This window comes from Polistes fuscatus, unplaced genomic scaffold (genome assembly GCF_010416935.1).
Source record: "Polistes fuscatus isolate 324 unplaced genomic scaffold, CU_Pfus_HIC Scaffold64, whole genome shotgun sequence".
NCBI classification, from domain to species: Eukaryota; Metazoa; Arthropoda; class Insecta; order Hymenoptera; family Vespidae; genus Polistes; species Polistes fuscatus.
This window is the reverse complement of record NW_025113145.1, coordinates 107,845-132,738: the sequence shown is the minus strand read 5'-3', so window position 1 is coordinate 132,738 and position 24,894 is coordinate 107,845. Positions and strand designations below refer to the sequence as shown.

Below are 24,894 nucleotides of genomic sequence, written 5' to 3'. Positions count from 1 at the left end.
TAATTGTTTCTTAATCTTTACATTTATAAAAGTTCTACATTTGCTATTGTCTGTGTTCGTATTGTGAGTTATACTGTGCATAACCTCGTGTTGTTTATTGTTAAAGTTTACTTAAGAATATACTGTTATTTTACCTAAAATTTTTGGAATTGTTTCGAACCAACAACTAAGCTCCTTTTGCACCTGATTCCTTGTACCTATCTTCAAAATTCAACACTAGCACAATTGGAATTAAGGAGCTCCGGAAATCAGCACAGGGGACCACACTCCGAGGATTCCGTAAAATCATAGAGCAATATTAACATCAAGGTAAGTTGTCATCTCTTACTCATTAAAGGAGTTAAGTTCCGCTTCTAGCCCAGATCCCGGGTAAAGTACTGGCTCTACAGGCTGACCCAAAATAGGGCATTTATTCTCTTTGCCGAGAAGACAGCAAGAAAGTCGGTATCGGATCGGAGAATTATCTAAAATTGTTCTTGCTCCTTGGCAGTCCTCTTCTAGGACGTCACAGGAAAGCAAAAACTAGTGGCAGCGGTGGGATAGAAAAAGGGAAGTGAGAGTCTTAACCTAATTTAGCTCGAATCCTCAGTGTGGGATCATTGCTATAATTCACATATAAAAAGAAAATATTTCATAGTAGTTAAAATGGCAACAGACCGTACACGCGTTAGAACAGATTCTCCCATCTCTTACGGGGCGATGGGTGGATTCAATGACGAATTAGCGGAAAAAGAATTATTAATAAGAAAAAGAATGGAAGAAATCATTTTGTTCCAAGAACAGTTAAATAATTTGCAGTTGGAAAGTTATAAAAGACAGGAGGAACTAGACAGGAGAGAGAGCGAGATTGAAAATCAAAGAAAAGAGTTAGCACATGGAGAGCGTAAACTAGAATTAAGGGAAAAGAAATTCGTAGGTCTATAGGCGAAGATTTTGGCGGCTTTCGAGGATTTGAACGATCGCGAACTCCGGTAGACTCATTTATCACATATCAAGAACGCCAAATTTGTCGCCATCCAGTTCTCCACGGCCTGTTCCACCGCGTCAAACTATCGTTACTCCTTTGCCAAATAGTAACGATTTGAAAACAGAAAATGAGCGACTAAAGCGTGAATTAGATTTATTGAGGGGAGTAGTTGCTGCATCTCGTCCGCCCTCTCTCTTCCGCGTACAACGAATGCTTCGGTTAAATTGCGTGAAATTGTGGAAGCGGTACCGAGGTTCGATGGTCACAACATCTTGGTTACTCAGTTTGCAAGAGCTTGTAAAAGAGCTCTCGATTCTTTGCCCGCTTGTTATTCTGCCGAAACAGAAACTTCACTAACCAGGCTGCTTATCTCAAAATTAAACGGACACGCATACGTTGTTGTAGAGGATCTGAAAATAACTAAAGTAGAGCAATTAATAGATCGGCTGAAGGATGCTTTCTTGCCATCACACGGGACGAATTACTATCGCGGACAACTAGCAACCGAGTTTAAAAAGCCAAAGGAGCACGTTCTTGATTACTTTAGTCGCGTCCGTAGTCTAACTCAGTCAATAATTGATGAGGAATCGAAGCAGGTTGGGCGTTTAGAACGATCTGTTGAGCGCAAAATAGAAGAGGAAGGCCTTGACGCCTTCATTCGCGGTCTTCCGTCAGATTACCGAACGCATTGCGATTCGAACGGTATACCGATTTTAGTTAAGCCTTGATTTGTTTGCTGCGAATTGACAAACAAATTCAAGAGGACGCAAAAAGAACGGCTTCTCCTACTTATAGGAGCCGTGCCGCGAATATCAGACAAATTAAGGAAATAATAGTCTGTAATCACTGCAAAAAGCAGGGTCATAAGGAAAACAATTGCTGGCTAAAAAGAAAGTCAGGAAGGAATTCACCAAGTCCATCAAATTCATCTAATAAATCGGTTAAACGAAGAGAAGGTCATTGTAATTATTGCAAAAAATTAGGCCATTGGAAATACGAGTGTCGATCACTAAAATATAATAATGATAAACGAAATAATCAGAACCAGGGAAACGACGGGAAGGGTCCGGCGGCGGACGCACGCCGTTCCCCCTCTCCCAAACCGCGTCCAAGATCTCCGCAACCGAAACCGGAACAGTCGCAATCAGGCAAATAATGTACGAACCGGTTATTAGGGCTCCATGTGTCACTGGTACCTCTCAAGAACTGACTGGCACCGTGACATTGATGATCGACACTGGCGCGGAAATCAATTTGATAAAATCTAACGTACTACGTAAATCGACAGAAACAGACGCTACGGAGACAGTACAGTTAACGGGTATCTCCCAAGACAGACATAACACGCTTGGCACTGCCAAGGTTCGCATATTTGGGGAGGACGTTAAATTCCACTTAGTAGAAGGAAATTTCCCTATTCAATCGAATGGTATTTTGGGAACCGAGTTCCTACAATCAAAATCTGCTACCATTGATTATACTAGTGGATGTCTTAAATTTCGCGAAAAGGTAATTCCGTTTGTCGCAGACGAGAGTGTTTGCATTCCTTCGAGAATGTCTCAAATTTGCTACTGCTACGTCGCGAACACTGAAGTAAAAGAGGGATATATCCCTCAGTTACAGCTCCCACCTGGAGTCTATGCAGGTGAAGCTTTAGTTAAAAACGAAAACGGGAAAGCATATTTTAAGGTAATAAACACGACTTCGAAACCTGTCTCTTTAGCAATTCAGAGATTGGAATTATTTGATTATAGTCTAGGTACTCTTCCGAATTCTGCACCAAATAACTCCGATCCTTTGTCCGAAATCTGCGATCCCGATCAATCCGAATATTTGCATTATGTACATACCATTTTTGCATCCACCTCCGCTAATGAAACTCCGAAGAGGGGTGATCCGAAATCTGAATCAACCTTACCACCCTCTCGAGTAGAATCCGTAAAATCCCTCCTCCGTCTCGAACATTTGAATACGGAAGAGGCTGAATCTGTTTCAAAATTAATTGCAGCAAACGCTGATATCTTCCATTTGCCAGGCGAACCGCTTGGATGCACCGATATTTTGCAACATAAGATCATTACTAGTGACATGTTCCGGTGTACACAAAACAATATAGATTCCCTCCGGTTCACAAGGAAGAAGTTAGGAAACAGACATCTGAATTGCTGAAAGACGGAATAATTAGGCCATCTCTCTCACCGTACAATTCTCCAATATGGATTGTACCTAAAAAGGCGGATTCCAAAGGAAATCCCAAATGGCGGATGGTGATCGATTATCGGAATTTAAATGAAAAAACAGTAGGAGACGCTTATCCTATACCTAACATAACCGAAATATTAGACCAACTCGGCGCGGCAAGATATTTTTCGACATTTGATTTGAAATCCGGATTTCACCAAATTAAAATGCATCCGGATGACCGAGAAAAGACAGCGTTCTCGACCCCGTACGGTCATTTTGAATTTAGTAGAATGCCATTCGGCTTAAAAAACGCTCCAGCAACTTTTCAACGGTTGATGGATCATGTCTTGACCGGTTTACAGGGCGAGGAAATGTTTGTTTACTTGGATGATGTCGTTCTTTACGCAAGGTCACTTAGCGAGCATGAAGCAAAATTTGAAACTCGCGCAAAGACTCCGTAAGGCCAATTTGAGGTTACAACCCGATAAATGTGAATTTTTAAGGCGGGAGGTAATCTATTTGGGACACATCATCGGGGAGAACGGTGTTAAACCTGATCCAAAAAAATTAGACGCTGTCAGAGAATTTCCGCGACCGAAAAACGCTAAATCTGTTCGACAATTTTTGGGACTTGCCGGATATTATAGAAGGTTTATTCCTGCCTTTTCTAAGGTTGCTAAACCATTGACAGATTTATTAAAAAAGGATGTTTTATTTCGCTGGGAAAGTACCCAAGAAAATGCATTTTGCTCGTTAAGGGACTCATTGTGCAAGGAACCGATACTACAGTTTCCAAATTTTAACTTGCCCTTTAACGTAACAACAGATGCATCCGGCTATGCAATTGGTGCCGTCTTGAGTCAAGGTCCTGTCGGGAAGGATCTGCCTGTCTCATACTGCTCGCGAATTTTGAATAAAGCAGAAATAAACTACTCTACAATTGAAAGAGAACTTCTGGCAGTAGTATATGCGACAAATTATTTTAGGCCTTATTTATACGGGCGAGAGTTTACTCTGATAACTGATCACAAACCGCTAGTTTGGCTCAAGTCAATTAAAGATCCGACTTCGAGACTCGTAAAATGGAGTTTGAAGTTAGCTGACTATTCGTTCAAAATTGTGTATAAGCCCGGAATTGCTAATGCTAACGCAGATGCCTTATCCCGAAATCCAGTGGAGACGAGGAGCGTACTCCCTGTATATGCGGACGATTCGGACGACAGCCCTATTAGGTTCAATGTCAGACGCGCATTAACAGAAAACGAAGACTATGACCTCGACGAAACAGCTGACGGGACAGACGATCTCGACGTGACGTTACCCTCGACAGCTGACGCTAAGATAACAGAAACAGACAATGAATACTCTGACGTCGAGAGTGCCAGTGACTCAGCTGACTACGATAAATTGTTTTCTCCGTACACACCGACGAGAGTAGATATGCGTTCAAGAATGATAACGGAAAATATATTCGAGACAAGGGACTCTCTGCATTTAAGGCGAGATAACTTGATAGTATTTACGGATCTTAGCGGTACACCTTGTGACGATGGCGCCAAACTTTTGGATAAAGCCAAACGGCTCCCGAAATCAGAACATTTAGTGTTAGCTCGAGCTAGGGTAACTAACATCGGAAAATATAAACTAGTAATAATACCTATAAAGGAACAAGCTGAGAACTCTACAAAATTCGAAACTCTGGTAGAAGCAATTGGCGCTTTACTTTCTGTTACCCGCGAATTGGGACTTAAATCTGTAAGTATTTCTAAGACAAATAATATCGATGGCATCCCATGGTCGCACGTCCAAAGGAAACTTCAAAATACTTTTGAATCTGAAATTTGCAAAATAGTAATTTGTCTTAATGAAATTCTAATCCCAGAACAGGAAAAGCGTAATGACATTCTTGCAGAATGCCACTCTTCGGCTATCGGTGGACATAAGGGTGTAACAAAAACTTATAACAGAATTAGGCAGAAGTATCATTGGCCCAATATGAAAAAAGACATACAAGAATACATTAGAAATTGCGAAGGATGTCAATTAAAGAAATTAGTTAGAATAAAGTCTAGAGCCAATGATACTAACCGATACGCCAGGAGCGGCATTCGACAAAATTGCCATGGACATTGTTGGACCACTTCCGGAAACAAAAAAGGGCAATAAATATATTCTCACCATACAGGATTCACTAACAAAATTTTTCGTTGCAGTAGCTCTGAAGACAGCTACATCAGTTGATATTGCGGAAGGCATGGTCCATAATTTTTGTAATATATTCGGAGCGCCACGCTCAATTCTGACTGATCAAGGGAAAAATTTCACAGGCTCCTTACTAAGGGCAATTGCTAAACAGTACCGTTGTAAGCAAATAAAAACCACAGCATTTCACCCACAGTCAAATGGGTCACTTGAGCGTTCGCACATTGTATTAATAGAATACTTAAAACAATTTATTAGTAAAAAGCGAGTGGGATAATTGGCTCACTCATGCTATGTTCGCATACAATACTAGCACACATGAGGGAACTAGGTTCACACCTCATGAATTGGTATTCGGAAACAAGCGAATGCTCCCTCGGGAGAGGTGCTTACGAACGTTGCCCTAGAGAATACCTATTTAGAATACTATTTAGATTTGTTCATAAAATTAGGTCAGCTCAGAAAATAGCAAGAAGGAACCTGGTGGGCGCAAAAATAAAATCCAAATTTTATTATGATCAAAATTCTCGCGGCCAAAAACTTGAGGTCGGAAATAACGTCTATTTGTTGAAACAACCAACTTCTAAGTTTGGAGACCAGTACACTGGCCCCCACCAGATTCTAGAGATTCTACGTAATAATAACATAAAAATTAGTTATAAAAATGGAAGTAGGATTGTCCATCGAGACAAAGTTAAATTAACTAGAAATAAAAATTAGGACAATTCTTGCATAATTATCACATATATAACCTTTGTATGAATCTATTATAAGAAATTTTTGTAAAGACCTGTACATCTGCAACAGAAAGGATGCATTCCGAACTTTGCTGCATCATCATCGGTTACGTCACCATAGCTTCCGCATTGTTGGGTTACGATTGCGGCGGGACAGCTGCGAATATAACATCTGTGTCACTGCTGGAGACGGGGGACTGCAATCTCCCCACCACAACACCCAACAAGACGAAGACGTACATACAGCTGTTGCAGCTGACTGACTACGATACAACACCGGTATACCAGTGTCGGATTGAAGTTGACCGTGTCATTTATTACTGCGGCATGAGCTCGCATATATCAGCTGTTCATAACGGGCGCCGCGTATATCTGATGGACGTGTCTGCCGACGTTTGCAAATCGATTATTAATACCGGTACACTTTCTTTAAATTCGTTCACTCAATTGACTGGACTTCGAGTAAATACGACCGATTTTCGGAGTGTTACATTAGCAGGCTCCATAGCCACCGACGGTAAGTGCCTCGGCACACAATACGCAGATACCGACGGAACATGGGACGGTGTAGTAGTGCAAAGTGTAGTACGAACAAATATAAGAACATATACGGGAACAGTGAGAGTGAAGGATAATGTGATCTCACTACGGGGAAATGTGCGGTGCACCTTTTCGGAAGGAACATGCCTCACGGACGAAAACGGGAGTGCATTTTGGACAATAATTCCTAAATCGGCGTGCAACTTCGAACAATACACAGCTTTATACGAAGGCACAGCAACAAAAATAGTTTCGCCTGTTACCATTTCACTACTGTCAACAATGTATACGGTGACGGAGGGGGATACGACTTTCGCATTAATGGGCAAGGAAGAACACCATCTCTGTGGGTATAGTTTGATCACGACAGAACATCCGAAGCTGTTCATTTTAGAAACACAGCGGGGAAGAACGTTCACATCAAAGGCGAAAATAACACCTAACAATATGGATTTGTTCGCCTACGTGAACTCGAAATTTGTGTATGTTGAAAGGCATCATCGTGACCAGTTGGAAGCTCTATACACAGTGTACTACAACAAAGATGTAATCTGGAACAGCAAGTAATCAGAAATGCGTTAGCCTTGGCCGCGATCCTCCTGATGTCTTTGCGTATACAGTAATGAAAAAACCAGGATACATGGCAGTGATAGGCGGTGAAGTTGCACATATTATCAAATGCACACCGGTTCCTGTAAAGGTTAGACACGCGGGAGAATGTTATCGTGAACTCCCAGTGACATATCAAAACACCAGCATGTTCCTTAAACCAAAATCCAGAATTTTGGTAAGTAAGGGCACCGAAGAATCCTGCAGCGCACTACTACCACAAGAATATCTGGTTGAAGGTGTTTGGTACCAGTTGCTGCCAAAGCTAACTTACGTAAAGGATCCGCAAATTTTGGAACTAGACACGGAAGTGTTGTGGAAATATACCGACGCGGGATCCTTAGCAACCAGTAGTATTTACACACAGGCGGATCTGGACAATCTTAGGGACCACGTAATGTTCCCTATAGAACAGCCCTCTAGACTGAACAATATTGCCAGGGGGGCAACCGGTCAAAAGTGCAAACAGAAACATTAAATTTATGAACTTTGTGAGTAAGAACGAATTTAACAAATTTGCGGAAAGTGTTACCTCGAAAGTGTGGAACGGACTTTTGAAATTCGGGTCTGTCAGTGTGGCAATACTAGGAGTAATATTTATATTTAAAATAATAAAATTGGTCGTTGATTCAATCTTGCGTGGTTACGCCCTACACACGGTATATGGTGGAGCATCCATCTATTGGGCGCTATTTGGGGCTCAATAACGGGCCTACTTCTCCAGTTAAAGAACAGTAAGGATCGCCGGGCTGCATCAACCGAAAACGAACTCCGTGAAATCACCACGGAGCAGTCCGAAACAGTAAACAGTTTAGCCGATAGCAATCAACCAACTACGGCTACAAGCAGCTCGCAAACCAAGGAATCACCCGGTAAGCAATTGCGGTTTTATGGGGACGACGAAATCCTTCAGAAATTTCGCTCTTTACGAAGCAGTAGAAAATGAATTCCTACTTGCTTCTCTTAAAGGGGGGAGGTGTCACGTCCTAGTGACGACATTTACCCGATTCGTTAACTTATAGGCATTTCCATGAATGACAATCGTTTTAATATTAAGAAAGAATAATATATATAATAAAATATTATTAATATATATATATATATATATATATATATATATATATTTTATATAATATATAATGTATTTATATGAAATTATATTATATTTTAATTTAATATAATTAATAATTTAATTATTTAATTATATTTATATTATTATTATTTATATATTGTAATATATTTATTATATATTTTAAGATTAATATAAGAAATTAAAAGAGAACACTCCGATCACGTGATCCATTCCCTTTTCTTTGTCTATTAATAAACACGCCGATCACGTGATCTATTCCTTTTGCGTACGTAGTCGTAAACACGTCGATCACGTGATCCAAGCATGAAGAACACGTGATCGCGCGCGGATCGCGTAAGTGTTCTCAACCTTCATTGTAACATATATAACACATATATATATATTTCAGTCAAATATAAGAAAATAAAAGAGAACACTCTGATCACGTGATCCATTTCCTTTGCGTACGTAGCCACGTCAATCACGTGATCCAAGCATGCGGAGCACGTGATCGCGTGATCGCGTGATCGCACGTCGATCACGTGATCTGTAGCTAACTACGATATTTAAATATAGGAGAGAAAGTATAAAAGTGGGAAAAGATTTAAGCGCATGGTTCATTTATTATAGTTTCTTGCTCATTTATGGTTCATTTATAATAGTTACTTGCTCATTTATAGTTCATACTCGATATAATTTCTTTTTTTTATAGTTTCTTTTTCTTTAGTCTATCGACAAACCTTATACTTATAAAACATCAACTCTACTTTTAAGATATAAATCTTGAATATTTTTGTACAACTATTATATAAGGTTACGTTCTCGCATCTTTAATATACTGCGTTAAGTTACGTTTGCTCTGTGACACGTCGTTTTCTTTCTAATATTGCGAACATAAGTTGTGTAAACTCAGTGTATAATTTTAATATCAACTGTTATTTAGAATATTTTGTTTTTACCTAATATCGTGTATTGTAAATTGGAATTAAAATCCTGTTGGCCAAAATCCTCAATTATTATCAGGGAAGTCAATCCAAATCACTGACGGAATCAACATCTATCAACCATCTTCAACACCTATCAAGCAGCCCCAAGGTAAGTAAAAGATTTTACTTATTTTGGGATAAAAGATCCTTTTGCCCAGATCCCGAGTAAAGTCCGGCTCCACGGATTGACTCAAAACAGGGCACTCTTCCTAACCGAGTAATTCTGGAAAAGATTGACCGGGAAAAGGAAAATTAAAAATTGTTTCTTACTCCTATTTGACAACCCCATCTGGGACGTCACAGGAAGCAAAAACTGGTGGCAGCGGTGGGATAGCTAATAGATAGATCGCAAATAAATTCGGTTGCCTGATAGGAGATTTAACTTGTCAAAATTTTTTTTTTTTCTCATTTTTTTTAAGAAACTGTAACTTTTATTTATAAAATTCAAAATGTCTCAAAAGCAAAGAAAAAGTAGACCGGATTCCCCAATCGTTCTCGGCGAGATGGATTCCGCTATGCGTAAAATGATTGAGGAAATAATGAATATTCAGGATTTACTCAGTAAAACACAAGAAGAAACACTTAGAAAACAGGAAGAACTCAGTAACAGGGAATAAGAACTAGAACTTAGAGAGAGGAGACTCGCGTTAAAGGAAGAAGAGATCAGAAGATCCTTAGGCGATAATATGCCAGGTTTTCTTGGTTTCGAACGTTCTGATCCTCCGGTGGACCCCTTCGACCCTTTAACTTTTACCCCTGGTTCTCCACGTTTAGTTTCTCCACGTCCAAATTCTCCAGCTCCAGTTCCAAGACGGAGAACGCTAACACCTGACTTTGATAGTGAAGGCGAATTAAGAAGAGAGATCGAGGACTTAAGGCATGAAATTAGAAATATGAAAAGAATAGCTCCTTTTGCTCCCCCTTCCCATTTGTCAAATTCCTCTTTAAAATTACGGGAATATATAGAAAATGTCCCAAAGTACGACGGATACAACATCACCGTAACGCAGTTTTGTAGGGCGTGTCGGCGCGCGCTTGATTCATTACCAGCAGGTTATTCACCCGAAGTAGAAGCGTCTCTCACTAGACTACTCCTTTCAAGACTTAATGGTCATGCATACCTAGTAACGGAAGGCCTTAAGGTCGATAGAGTAGAACACCTTATTGATAGACTAAAAGACGCATTTCTGCCTTCCCGCGGATCAAGTTATTATAGGGGAAAGCTCTCTACGGAATTTATGAGACCGGGCGAACACGCGCTCGATTATTTTGGACGAGTAAGAGAACTCACCCAGTCGGTTCTAGAAGAAGCGGCGAAAGAGTCAGGGCGTTTAGAACACGGGATGGAAATAGCAATCGAGAAAGAAGGATTAGACGCATTCATTAGGGGTCTGCCTCTGGACTATAAAACAGAATTAAGATTTGAAAGATATAATAACTTTGACCAAGTCTTAATCTGCCTCCTTAAAATAGACAAACAGATCAAAGAGGAAGACGATAAGTTAGGTATTTCGATAAATAAAAATCGCGTCGCGAACGTCAGACCAATTAACAGTACTATTAACTGTAATTATTGTAAAAGAGATGGGCATTTGGAAAGCACTTGTTGGCAAAAGAATGGGTATCCTTTCCCTTCCAATTCCGAGCAAAAACCTCCTAGTAAGCCTGGATCCCCTACTAAATTTAGGTCTCTTTCCAAGAAAAAGACCATTAAAGAAAGCCAGTATTGTAAAACTTTGGGCACCAAATTCTCGAGTGTAGAAACTTAAATATAAAATCGAGAATCTCAATTCGGGAAACTTGAAAAGGGGCGCGGACGAAGACGCGCGTCGCTCGCCCACTCCCAAGGAGCGTCCACGAAGCCCAAGTCCGAAAGCGGGCCCGTCGAAATCAAACACATAAGACGAAATATTTGGACGGCTCCATGTGTCACCGCGACTTCTCCACGGTTGAGAGAAGCAGTGACACTTATGATAGACACAGGCGCAGATATTAACTTAATTAAAATAAAAAATTTAACTAAAAAGACAATTATAAACACAAAAAGAATAGTTCAACTGACTGGTATCTCTCCCGACACACAAAAAACGTTAGGTACTGTCGAACTCGTTATTTTCGGAGAGAAGACCACATTTCACGTAATAGACAATCACTTCCCTATTTCTACAGATGGAATATTAGGCAACGAGCTCCTTCGTTCCAATCCGACAAATGTCGACTATATCAAGGAAGTGCTTATAGTAAAGAATAAAAAAATTCCATTTACGGTCGGCGACAAGGTTAGCATACCACATAGAACTTCAAGGGTAATTTTCTGCCACGTTATAAACGCCGATGTTAAAGATTGTTATATTCCGCGAATACAGCTTCCAAAGAGAATTTATGCTGGCGAAGCACTGGTAGAAAACATAGATGGAAAAGCCTATTTCAGACTCATCAATAAAACTTCGAGATTTGTTTCACTACAAACTCCAAAATTGGAACTCTTGGCATATAGTATAGGAACTCTTCCAATTTACCATGTGATTCCTATAAATCCACATCCGAAGTTGATAACTTAAACGAATGCTTGCACACCCTTTATATATCCGAATCACCTTGCGCTGATCCAACTGAAACAAGTAAAATTCAAGAATCTCCTAAAACTCCAACCTTCTCCAGACCAGACTCTGTTAGAGCACTCCTTCGCCTTGATCACCTAAATACAGAAGAGGCAGAATCTGTTTCCAAATTATTAGACAAAAACGCAGATATTTTTCATCTTCCTGGCGAACCGCTTGGTTGCACCAACCTTTACAACAACGTCGGTAAGGATTTACCCATCTCCTGTGCTCGCGAATTTTAAATAAAGATGAAATGAATTATTCAACTATTGAAAGAGAATTATTGGCAATAGTTTTCGCTACGAATTATTTTAGGCCATATTTGTACGGCCGAGAATTTACCCTCATAACTGATCACAAACCACTTGTTTGGCTAAAGTCGGTAAAAGACCCGACATCAAGATTAGTTAAGTGGAGTCTGAAATTGGCTGAGTATACGTTCAAAATCATTTATAAGCCAGGAACTGCGAATGCTAACGCTGACGCTCTATCACGAAATCCGATAGAAACTAAAAAAGTACTTCCTATAAACACATACGATTCCGACGATAGTACCGTTCATTTTGAAACTAAGGACACGATGACGGATAACGAGGACAGTGACCCCGACGTGACAGCTGACGGCACAGATGACCTCGACAACACGTCACGTTTAGCAACACCAACACTAGAGGACGAAAATACAGACAGTGAAAACTCTAGTGACTACGAACGACTATACTCTCCACAGACACAACCAAGAACAAACAATAACTTAAATATGATAAACAAAAATGTAGGAGTCTCACGAGACTCTCTACAATTAAGGCACGACAATATTGTAATATTTACCGATTTAGACGGCACACCTTGCGATACTGGTGCTAAACTACTAGAACAAACAAAACTTATTCCACATGTAAAAGATTTGACTTTAGCTCGTGTCAAAGTAACTAAATTGGGAAACATAAATTAATAATTATCCCTATAAAGGAAAACATCGCAAACAGTGCAAAATTGAAACGATATACGAAGCAATTGGTTTTTGCTCTCAGTAGTACGAGAGCTCGACTTAAAATCTGTAAGCATCGCCAAGACACAAAGCTTAGACGGCATATTATGGTCTCGGATTCAAAAGAATTTATGTAACACGTTTGAATCAGAAAATTGCTGCATTACTATCTGTTTAAATCAAATTTTAGTTCCTAAGTTAGAACTGCGAGAGGGCATCCTTGCCGAATGCCACTCCTCGCCTATTGGTGGACACAAAGGCGTCACAAAAACGTATAATAAAATTCGGCATAAGTATCATTGGCCAAATTTAAAAAAGGACATAAGTGATTTTATCAAAAACTGTACAAGTTGTCAGTTAAAAAATTAGTAAGAGTAAAGTCCAAAGAACCAATGGTACTTACCGATACGCCGGGAGCGGCATTCGACAAAATAGCTATGGACATAGTCGGACCACTCCCTGAAACGAAATCAGGAAATAGATATATTCTTACTATACAAGACGCACTCACTAAATATTTCATTGCCATACCATTACAAACAACTACGTCCATAGATATTGCCGAAGGATTAGTCCATAATGTTTGCAATGTTTTCGGGGCACCACGATCCATATTGACTGACCAGGGAACAAACTTTACTAGTTCGCTTTTAAAGGCAATAGCTAAACGTATAATTTGAAACAAATAAAAACTACGGCGTTCCATCCTCAGTCGAATGGATCACTAGAAAGATCTCACATTGTTCTAGTGGAATATTTAAAACATTATATAAATAAAAAAAACGAGTGGGATAAATGGTTAACACACGCCATGTTTGCATACAACACCAGTACGCACGAGGGAACTAGATTTACCCCTCACGAACTAGTTTTTGCAAAACAAGCAAACATACCTTCCGCAGACATACTACAAATGTAGCATTAGACAGCACATACCTAGAGTATTATTTAGATCTAGTTAATAAAATTAAAACATCTCAGACTGTTGCAAGACGAAATTTGGTAGGAGCTAAGATCAAATCAAAAATATATTACGATCGAAATGCTCGAGGTCAGAATCTTTCGGTTGGTCAAAACATTTACCTTTTAAAACAACCAACCACTAAACTTGGTAACCAATACTCTGGCCCCTACCAAATTTTAGAAGTGCTTCCGAGAAATAATGTAAGAATTAGTTATAAGAATGGAAGCAGAATCGTCCACAAAGATAAAGTTAAAATTTGTAAAAAATAAGCATTCTCTTTCCAAACGAAAATTAATAACGTTTGTGCATATTTTCGATAACGACAGTCAAATCCATCGTGATAATAAAAAAAATGGTAGATAAAATGTACATCAAGGCCGTTCCTAAGCTAAAGGAAGAAGAGAAGAGGATTGCTGAACAGATCGTAGCTCCTGAAAAAGGAATTCTCGCTGCTGACGAATCTACGACCACGAACAGTAAACGCCTAAAGGACATCATTATAGAGAACAATGAGGATAACCGTAGAACATACAGACAATTACATTTTTACTGCGGCAAAGGACGTCATTGGACAACATATCTCCGGTGTGATTCTGTTCCATGAGACTCTATATCAGAAGGCTAATAACGGTACGCTATTCTTAGAGCTTTTGAAACAACGTAACATCATTCCTGGAATCAAGGTTGATAAGGGTGTCGTGCTACTCTTTGCTACAAACGATGAATGTACGACTCAGGGATTAGACGACCTCCAATGATAGAAATTGTGATTTTGGACATTGAATGCAGAAGAAACTTTCGTCAAGAGATGGTAGACTGAATGTACCTTTTTAACTTATTAAACATTAACTGGAAACGTAAAACCAGCTAAATCTCAAGGAACTGATGATGGATTTAATGGTGAACCAGCTTTTTGTGGAAAATCCATTGTTCATGTAGCTAACCAAATGATGTCTAATAAGTTTAACAAACCACAATCTTCTGTGACACTGGTCGAAGAAGAAATAAATCTAAATAAAGGAAGTAAATCTTTACCAGCTACACTGTTGGGTTCACCGATAACCACTCCAGATAGTTCACCTCCAAGCACGTTGCGTCCAGTACAGAAGGATAGCTGTCATTTCGCCAAGTGGAGATGCGTTCTTAAAATTACAAACCATACGCCTAAAAAGAACTTGCCATTTTTTTTTAGAAAACGCAAATGTTTTCGCTCGTTACGTTTCAATTCGTCAGAGCGCAAGAATCGTACCGATTGTTGAGCCCGAAATCCTTCCTGATGGCATTCAAGTACACCGAGGCCTCTTCTTCGGATTGTCCACCGCTCAAGAAGGTAACAGGAACGATCAAGTAACAGCTGGACAGGAAGAGCTTATCAAGAGGACTAAGGCCAACGGCGAATCGGCACTTGGCCAGTACGCGGGAAGTTTCACAGATGCTGCCGGCGATGCTGCACTTTTCGTAGCAAATCACGCATATTAAAAAAAAAAAAAAAATTTTTGCAAGTAGTATTTATTATAATTGCTATACTATTTCATTGTGAATCATATTGCCATATATATTTCGTTTGAAATTTTCTATTGATAATATAGAACAATAATATTTGAGTTTTTCGTTTATTATTGTATGATTTTATAATTATACTTTATTACATAAGTTCTAGCATATACTTATAATCGACTAATATTATATCAGTTCATCTTGCTTTGTTAATTTTTATAAATATTCTTATATATATATAAATTTGTGCGTGTGACATGTTTTATCTTACATAATATTCATATATCGTATTAGATTATTACATAAATATAATAATATTGATTAATAATCATATAAATATATATAAGAAATGCGTCTATCAGCAATTCAAAGAATTACTTGGATTAATAAATCGAGAAGTTCGTACTAATTTATAAATATATACTTGACATATTGATGTCGAAACATGGAATGTTATTTTATATTTTTTTTTTTTTTTCGTCTCGTCAAAAACTTTTCGAATAACCGAAAAGATAGGACTTTATACATATGAAAATTTAGATAAATTAAAAAAAAATATTTCTTTACACTGAATTAATTAGCCAAAAATTATAGGAATAAACGGAAATGTTTTCCGACAATTAACAAAAACAAAATTCCCTGCTTCTCTCTAAGGGGGGAGGTGTCACGTCCTAGTGACGACGTTTACCCGATTCGTTAACTTTATAGGCATTTCCATGAATGACCATCGTTTTAATATTAAGAAAGAATATAATATATTAATAATAAAATATTATTAATATATATATATATATATATATATATATATATATATATATATATATATATGTGGGAAGGGAAATTAGACAAAGGAGCTATGAAACGAAATACGATATGGTGGGCAGGACCGTTGGGTTGTAGCGACGTGCAGCGGTACGTTGCTATGTAAATAAACAGTGGACTAAAGCGCAAAGATTTAAGTCAGTCATCGTTTAGCCTTTAAGCAGCGAACATCTATTATTGTATTGTATTGTATCAGATTAAATTGCATTTACATTAAAACATTCTATTCATCTTTATATTGGAATCCACATTTGGGGGCTCAGCCGGGATTAAAAGAGAATAGATTTCATGTGTGCAATAAAAGTCGTATAAAGTCGTATAAAGTCGTATAAAGTCGTGTGAAGTTGCATAAAGTTGTATCAAGTCGAAAGTTGCGTTACAATTACCAGCAGTGTGAATCCGATTCTAAGTTGATTAAGAGTGTTGCGCGAGGAAAGTTGACCACGCGTGAATACTAAAGTAAAGTTGTGAAGTAATCGGTAGTGTTGGTGTAACGGTGATATAGGAGGACGATAAAGAAACATTAAGATTAAGAAAAGTAGCTGTTTGAACGATGGCTCAATTGAAGGTAACACTCGAAACAAGTGCGGATGAGCAGGAAGTTGGACGTGAGGAATTGAACGAAAAGGCCGTTCAAAACACGTCACTAAGAAGACGAGTTGAAGAACGAAAGCGTCAAGGTAAAGCAGTCGAGGAAGAAGCCGTCATTTACACCTATGAGCAGATTGACTCCATGAAATTAAGGGAGTTAAAAGAAGCGGCGAAGAAGTTAAGGTTATCCACAGTCGGAAATAAGCAGGCGTTAAGAAATCGCTTGAAAGATGCGATGAAAGATGAAGAAAGCGAAGACGAAGAAAGTGAAGAGAAGAAGAAGAAGAAGAAGGAGACGAAGGCAAACGAGAAGAAGAATCACAGAGTGGTGGACAACGCGGGGAAGGAGGAGCGGTTAGCGTTGCTACGCAACAACTCGCTTCGTTTTCCATAAAGGATGTGGAAGAAAGCCTATCATATTTCAACGGAGAGGATAAGCTACTGATAGATCATTGGATCCACGATTTTGAAGATACCAGCGTATTGTTGGGATGGAACGATTTGCAGAAGTTTATCTACGGGAAACGTATGTTAAAAGGAGCGGCAAGACAATTTATATCGTTCGAAAGAGAAATTAAATCATGGGACAGCTTAAAGCGTAGTTTGATTAGGGAATTTCAGGTAAAGGTAAATTCAGCCACGATTCATAAGCAGTTGTCCAAGCGTAGACAACAACCAGGCGAAAGTAGTCGTTTGTACATTTATAGTATGCAAGAAATCGCGAATCAAGGTAACATCGAAGAAGACGCCCTTATACAGTACATAGCGGATGGTTTGTTAGGCGAACGTCGCGATAAGGCAGTATTGTACGGATCCCGAACGCTCACAGAATTTAAAAATAATATTCAAATATTTGATAAACTTAAAGAAAGTAACGTACAAGGAACGCGATTTAGAAAAGATAATCAAGGAAACGTAGCGTCGACACGTATCGGTAGATCTCCGGCGATAAAGAAAGGCCATTGTTACGGGTGCGGTTCGGAAGCACATAGTTATCGTTTCTGTCCAGACAAAGAAAAAGGTCTCAAATGTTTTAAATGTAATAATTTCGGTCACATAGCGAGTCATTGTAATAAATCACAGCAGCCGTCGGAAAATAAAGCAAGTATCAATTGTGTTCAATCTACTACGGATAGAGTTGCGATCAGGATTAATGGTTTGTTAGCATATGCGTTATTAGATACGGGCAGCGAAGTAAGCATTATAAATTCAGAGCTATATAATAAATTAGGGGGACCAAGATTATATGAAACCACTCGACGATTAGCAGGGTTTGGTAATGCGATAACAAAGCCAATAGGGAGATGTGAAGTAAATATCGATATCGAAGACGGTAGATATAAAACGGATGTATTTGTAGTAAGTCAGTCAGATATGAGATACGAAGTTCTTTTAGGAAGAGAGTTGCTGAAAGAGTTAGACGTTCGTATAAATAAAGGGCGAGTAGAAATAAGACGACCAGACAAAAGACTCAGCGAGGAGATAAGCGAGGGATCGGTAAAATCGAGCGACTATGGTTATGTTGAGCGACGGACGGATACAGACGATATGAATGCAAATAAAGAAGTAGAAGATATAAAGGCGATAATGGAAATAAAATATGTAGATACGGATGAAATAGACGTAAAAGAACCGTACAAGGTGCGCATAAAAGAATTAATACAAAATTATAAGCCAAATACTAAACCAGACGCGCGAACAGAGACAAAAATAAAGTTGACGGATAATATTCCAGTTTGTTCTAAGCCGAGGAGATTAGCTCCGAAAGAGAAAAAAATAGTTACGCAACAATTAGACGAATGGTTGGACGAGGGAATAATTCAACCCAGTACAAGTGAATATAGTAGTCCGGTAGTAGTGGTACCTAAGAAGGACGGAACTTACAGAGTTTGTATTGATTACCGTAAATTAAATGCAAAGGTGGTAAGAGATCGATTTCCAATGCCATTGATCGAAGACTGTCTCGATGCGTTGACACAGGGAGTGGTATTTTCGACAATTGATCTTAAGAACGGGTTTTTTCATGTCAAGATTGAGGAAGATAGCCGTAAATTCACTTCGTTTGTTACTCCAGACGGGCAATTTGAGTTTCTTAGAACACCTTTTGGGTTATGTAGCAGTCCCGCCAGTTTTTTAAGATTTATTGATGAGGTTTTTGGCGATTTGGTAAGGAAGAAAATAGTGTTAACATACATGGACGATCTTATTATCCCAGGTATCGATTACGAAGATGCGTGTAGAAAGTTGGAAATAACGTTAACGGTAGCAGCTCAGAACGGGTTAATTATAAATTGGAAGAAGTGCAAGTTCCTGCGGGAGGAAATTGAGTTCTTAGGACATGTGGTGTGGAATGGGAGTATTCGGCCATCACCCACGAAAGTAAAAGCGGTACAACGGTTTCCGGAACCGAAGAATAGAAAACAAATTCAAAGTTTCTTAGGTCTGACAGGATATTTTCGTAAATTTATTAAGGATTACGCTAAGATAGCAAGACCATTATCAGATTTGTTAAAGGCAGGTAAGGCATTTGTCTTTGATACCGCTGAAAGAGAGTCGTATTCGCGATTAAAGTATTTTTTGTCTCAAGAGCCGGTGCTCCGTATTTATGACCCCGGAGCAATGACGGAATTGCATACTGATGCAAGTATAGACGGGTTTGGCGCCGTATTATTGCAAAAATACGAAACGAAAATAATTACCATCCGGTTCATTACATGAGTTATAAAACGTCGGAAGCAGAGAGGAAGTACCATTCGTATGAATTAGAAGTCCTAGCGATAATTAAAGCAGTTCAGAAGTTTAGAGTCTATTTGTTAGGAATAAGATTTAAGTTAGTTACGGATTGCCAGGCATTCCAAAAGACGCTTAAGAAAAGGGAGTTAGCACCGAAGGTAGCAAGGTGGGCGTTGTCATTGGAAGAATTTGACTTTGAAGTTGAACACCGTCCAGGAGAAAGAATGAAGCATGTAGATGCACTTAGTCGTTATCCGGTAATGTGTATCGAAGATACGTTATTACAAAATATAAGAAAGAAACAGGAAGAAGAGGAAAGATTACGTGTCATACGTCTTGTAGTAGAAAAAGAGCCATACGAAGATTATATTTTAGAAAATAATATTTTGATGAAGCGTGTAAACGATAAGAACGTGATAGTGTTGCCTACGAGCATGCAGTCTAATATCATAAGAAAGATTCACGAAAATGGTCATTTCTCTGTACGAAAGGTAGCCGAAAAAATAAAAGAAGAATTTTATATACCGGGTCTGAAAGAAAAAATCGAAAAGATCATCAGCTGTTGTGTACCGTGTATATTAGCGGAGCGTAAGCAGGGGAAAAAGGAAGGTCAGTTACAGCCGATACCGAAGGGGGATAGACCGCTCGAGACTTATCATGTCGACTATCTAGGGCCGATGACAGCGACGAGTAAAGCTTATAAGCATATCTTGGTAGTGGTAGATGGGTTTTCTAAGTTTGTGTGGCTATACCCAACTAAGACGACAACCGCACGGGAAACGTTAGAAAAACTTGGGATACAGCAGAGAACATTCGGTAATCCGACACGTATTATTACAGATAAGGGAACCGCATTCACGGCAACAGAGTTTAAAGAGTATTGTATGACGGAAAGGGTCGAGCACGTTCTAACTACCACCGGTATACCGAGAGGAAACGGTCAGGTTGAAAGAATTAATCGAATTATTATCTCGGTACTGACTAAGATGTCGATGGACGCGCCTGACAAGTGGTATAAGCACGTAGATAAGGTCCAAAGAGCGATTAATAGCACTTATCAGCGTAGTGTAGATGCGTCACCTTTCGAGGTGATGTTTGGCGTAAAAATGAAGCAGCGCGAAGATTTAGCTATTTTAGAATTAATAGAGAAAGAGGCGATATTGCAATATTCTGACGAGCGCTTAAGACTGAGAGAAGCAACGAAGGAAAGTCTGTTAAAAATTCAAGAAGAGAATAGGCGTAATTATAACCGTAAATGTAAGAAAGCGAGTGTTTACAACGAAGGCGATTTAGTAGCGATAAAGCGCACGCAGTTTGGTGCGGGGTTAAAGATACAAAAGAAATTCTTAGGTCCGTATAAGATATCTAGATGTAAGAGAAATAACCGATATGAAGTGATTCGTTGGTGGGGATGAAGGACCAAAGATCACCACAACGGCGGCGGATTACATGAAACCGTTCGAAGAGTTCCCTTCGGGGGCCGAAGGAGATGCAGATATGGCCGAGTGTGGGAAGGGAAATTAGACAAAGGAGCTATGAAACGAAATACGATATGGTGGGCAGGACCGTTGGGTTGTAGCGACGTGCAGCGGTACGTTGCTATGTAAATAAACAGTGGACTAAAGCGCAAAGATTTAAGTCAGTCATCGTTTAGCCTTTAAGCAGCGAACATCTATTATTGTATTGTATTGTATCAGATTAAATTGCATTTACATTAAAACATTCTATTCATCTTTATATTGGAATCCTACATATATATATATATAATTTAGTATTATATATATATGCTAATAATAGTATAAAAACAAATTTAATAAAGTAAGAGTTTAGAAATAGTCGTTCGTAAACAACCATGTATAACGTCTTAACGACGACTTTACGCGATATGTAAGTGTTCTCAACTCTTAACGTAACACATATTTATATATATATTTTATATAATAATATAATGTATTTATATGAAATTATATTATATTTTAATTTAATATAATTAATAATTTAATTATTTAATTATATTTATATTTTATTATATTTATATATTGTAATAATATTTATAATATATATATATATTTTAAGATTCTTCTTCTTCTTCTTCTTTCTTTAGTTTAGGCAAATTGCCTGTTTCGTAACGACGTTTTTCTGCCTATTGCACTGTTAAATTGTCGCACCATCGTTTTCGTGGGCGTCCCGTGCTTCTGCGGCCTACGGTGACTTATCCCGTGCAATTCTGACAATTCTTCCGTTGTCCATTCTGTTAATATGTTCGTTCCATTCTTTTTTTCTTTTTAGTATCCATTCGTTGTTTTCCACTTTGCATGTTCTTCTTATATCTTCACTTCTCTCTCGATCCAGTAGTGTTTTTCCAGCTATTCTGCGAAGAACTCTCATTTCGGTTGTCTCTAGTAACTGTTTCGTTTTCGCCGTGTCTGGTCGAGTTTCTGCGGTATGTGACATAATAGGTCTTACCATTGCCTTGTAGATTCTTGCTTTGGTCTCTATGTCAATGTTTTTGTTTCGCCATATTGTGTCATTCAAACAACCCGCTATTCTGGATGCCTTCATTGTCTGTTCTCTTACCTCTGCTTCAACATCACCATATCCTGAGATTTCTATTCCTAGGTACTTAAATCTCATTTCCTGCTGAATAACCTTCCCTTCAATTTCCAGTTTGCATCTTAACGGCGTCTTTGATGTTGTCATGCATTTAGTTTTCTGGGCCGATATTTTCATGTTGAATGATTTGGCTATGCAGTTAAATCGGTGTAGTAGACGTTGTAGATCATCCTCATTTTCGGCCACTAATACAGCGTCATCAGCATAGCATAGGATGGTTATTTCTTCTGCCCATTTTATATCCTTTTAGCAGTCTTACGTTTCTTATTATTTCGTCCATAATGATGTTAAAAAGCAGGGGACTTAGGGAATCCCCTTGTCGGATACCACGACCTGCATCAATCGGTTCAGTCAAGGCGCCATTTATCTTTGCTTGGATCTTATTGTTTCTATAGATGTCCTCTATGGTCTTGATAAGATTGTTCGGAATTTGCCGGTTATAGAGGAGGTGTATAACATCCTTTAACTGCACTCGGTCGAATGCCTTTTCCAAATCAATGAAACACATATATGCTGGTCTGTTGTATTCAATTGATTTTTCTGTTATCTGTCTTATGATGAAAACCGCGTCTGTGCACGATCTGCCTGATCTGAATCCCTGCTGTTCGTCTTCTAGATTCGTTAAGCTGTTAATTTTATTCGTTATAATCTTTGTGTTAGTTTTAATGAAGTGTTTAAAAGATTGATTCCCCTGTAGTTTGTAGGCAGCTTTTTGTCTCCTTTTTTAAACATAACTATAGTTGTACTAGTTCGCCATTCGTCAGGTATTTTGTGTTGGCATAGTATTTTTTGGATTAGGAATGTTATTGTTGTGTGAGACGTTGGCCACCATATTTTATTAGCTCGTTTTGGATGCCATCTTGCCCTGGCTCTTCCTATTCTTTAGTCTTCGAATAGCTGTTTCTACATCACTGGACTCAATTTGTATGTCGCTTCTGGTTATTATTTCTGGCGTATTTAGTTCCGTTTGAGGTTCTTCTGATTTATAGAGCTCTGTTAGATAGTTAATCCAATTTTCTTTTGTGATCTGGTTTGTTTCTATCATTTCATTGACCTCCTTTCTTTGATTTCTAATAAATCGCCAGATTTGTTTTTGGAGTCCATAGAAGTCACTCTCCATTCTTTTCGAAAAAATCTCCCAATAATTTTGCTTTGTTTGCCTTACTAATGTCGCTGTTTGATTCCGGATTCGTCTATACGTTTCGTATGACTCAGGTGTTCTTAATGTCCTATAGTTAAGGTATGCTATTTTCTTTTTTTTGCATATTTCCTTAATCTCTGGGCGGAACCAAGGAGTTTTGATCATTCTAGCCCGGTTTTTTACAGTTCGTGTTCCCAGGGCTTCATATGCAGCTTCTAAAATGTTGGTTCTTAGTTTCTTCCAGGCTATGTTTATGTTATCTTCTTCTTTTATTGGGCTTTTTTCGATTTTTTCTTTCAACCTGTTCTCGTATAGTTGTTTGGTTGGTAAGTTCCATAGTGACTCGATGTTTATTTTCAATTCTTGAGTTGCTCGTGCAAGATTTCTTTGGGGTTTAAACTTCATTCTTATCTTTGCTAATAGCAGGCTATGATCGCTTCCTACATCGCGGAATTTAACGTCCTGATATCTAATATTTGGTTTGGTTGGACGTATCTGTTGGTAACAATGTAATCAATTGTAGACCTGAAGCCTCTGGTGTTGCTGTATGTAAATTTATAGTGTTCCTTATGATTGTAAAATGTATTATTAATCCTTAGCTCGTTAAATGTGCATAGCTGTGTCATTAGTTCTCCATTGTCATTTAACACGTTTTCGTTGAACCTTTGTTTTATTCCAGGTATTATTTCGTTTCCGATGCGGGCGTTAAAATCTCCAAGGATTATCATTTGTTGGTTACTTGGTAATGATCCGACTAAATTTTGTAGTTGGTCGTAGAAGGCTTCTCTTTCTTCTTCGTTTATTATCTTCGGGTGCATAAATTGACACTATATTTAATTTTTGTTCCGCTTTCATTTTTACAACCAAGATTCGTGAAGATACGTATCTACATTCTTGTATGTTATTTTGATACTTCTTAGACACTGCGATGGCTACCCCTTCTTTTGCCCTGATTTGTTCTACACCACTATAGATCACTAAGTAGTCTTCGTACTGTATTTGCCCTTTGCCTTTCTTTTTGGTCTCTTGTAAGGCGCAAATATCGATGTTATTATCCTTCAGTTCTTTCAGGGTTTCTTGATCTTTATTATTGAATGACTTGATGTTCCATGTAGCCAGTCGCATTATATGTTCTTTCTTCCATTTCGTTGTCCATTTCCTTGCATGTGTCGTCATCTGTATATCCGTCCTGTTCCGAGGCAACTCTTTCTATGAGCAATTTCTTTTTTTTACGTTGGGTAGGGAGCTAACCTGATCCAACAACCTTCCTCCTTTTCCCGGGCTTAGGACCGGCAACATGATCGCTGATCTGCGATCATGCAGCGGAGTTTCTGAAATATATATGGTTTTAAAAATATAGAAGGAACCTGGTACACCAAACAAACTTCAATTACTGGAACAAATGCAAATTTTAACATTTATTAATATTGTCATTTTAAAGCTCTTAAAATTGCCTCTAAAATCTTATGCTAAAACCTTAAGTTTCTTAAACTTTAAAAAATTACCAAAAAAAAAACAAGAAGGTTGTACACAATAAACTTTTAATTTCCCAACTCGTCAACTAATTCTCTAAAATGATTTCAATCGCAATTTTAAATCTCTGTTAATGCCTAAATACATGATGTAAGCAAAAGTATTTAAA

The 24,894-nt window shown here is 38.5% G+C and overlaps 1 protein-coding gene, 1 long non-coding RNA gene and 1 pseudogene across 2 annotated transcripts; 2 read left to right on the top strand and 1 right to left on the bottom strand.

The window, feature by feature from the left end:
* The first annotated feature begins 202 nt into the window (after window positions 1–202).
* Window positions 203–7,197, top strand: LOC122523782. The gene is made up of 2 exons (XM_043645665.1): window positions 203–309; window positions 6,161–7,197. Exon 2 carries the CDS (start codon window positions 6,166–6,168, stop codon window positions 7,195–7,197), a length of 1,032 nt encoding a protein of 343 aa, XP_043501600.1. The 5' UTR covers window positions 203–309; window positions 6,161–6,165.
* A 6,975-nt stretch (window positions 7,198–14,172) lies between these two features.
* LOC122523783 lies at window positions 14,173–15,435 on the top strand (annotated as a pseudogene).
* Window positions 14,783–15,168, bottom strand: LOC122523784. The gene is made up of 2 exons (XR_006305371.1): window positions 15,105–15,168; window positions 14,783–14,997 (listed from the first exon to the last, which is right to left on the bottom strand). It is a non-coding gene; the product is annotated as an uncharacterized LOC122523784 (long non-coding RNA).
* Window positions 15,436–24,894: the final 9,459 nt, after the last annotated feature.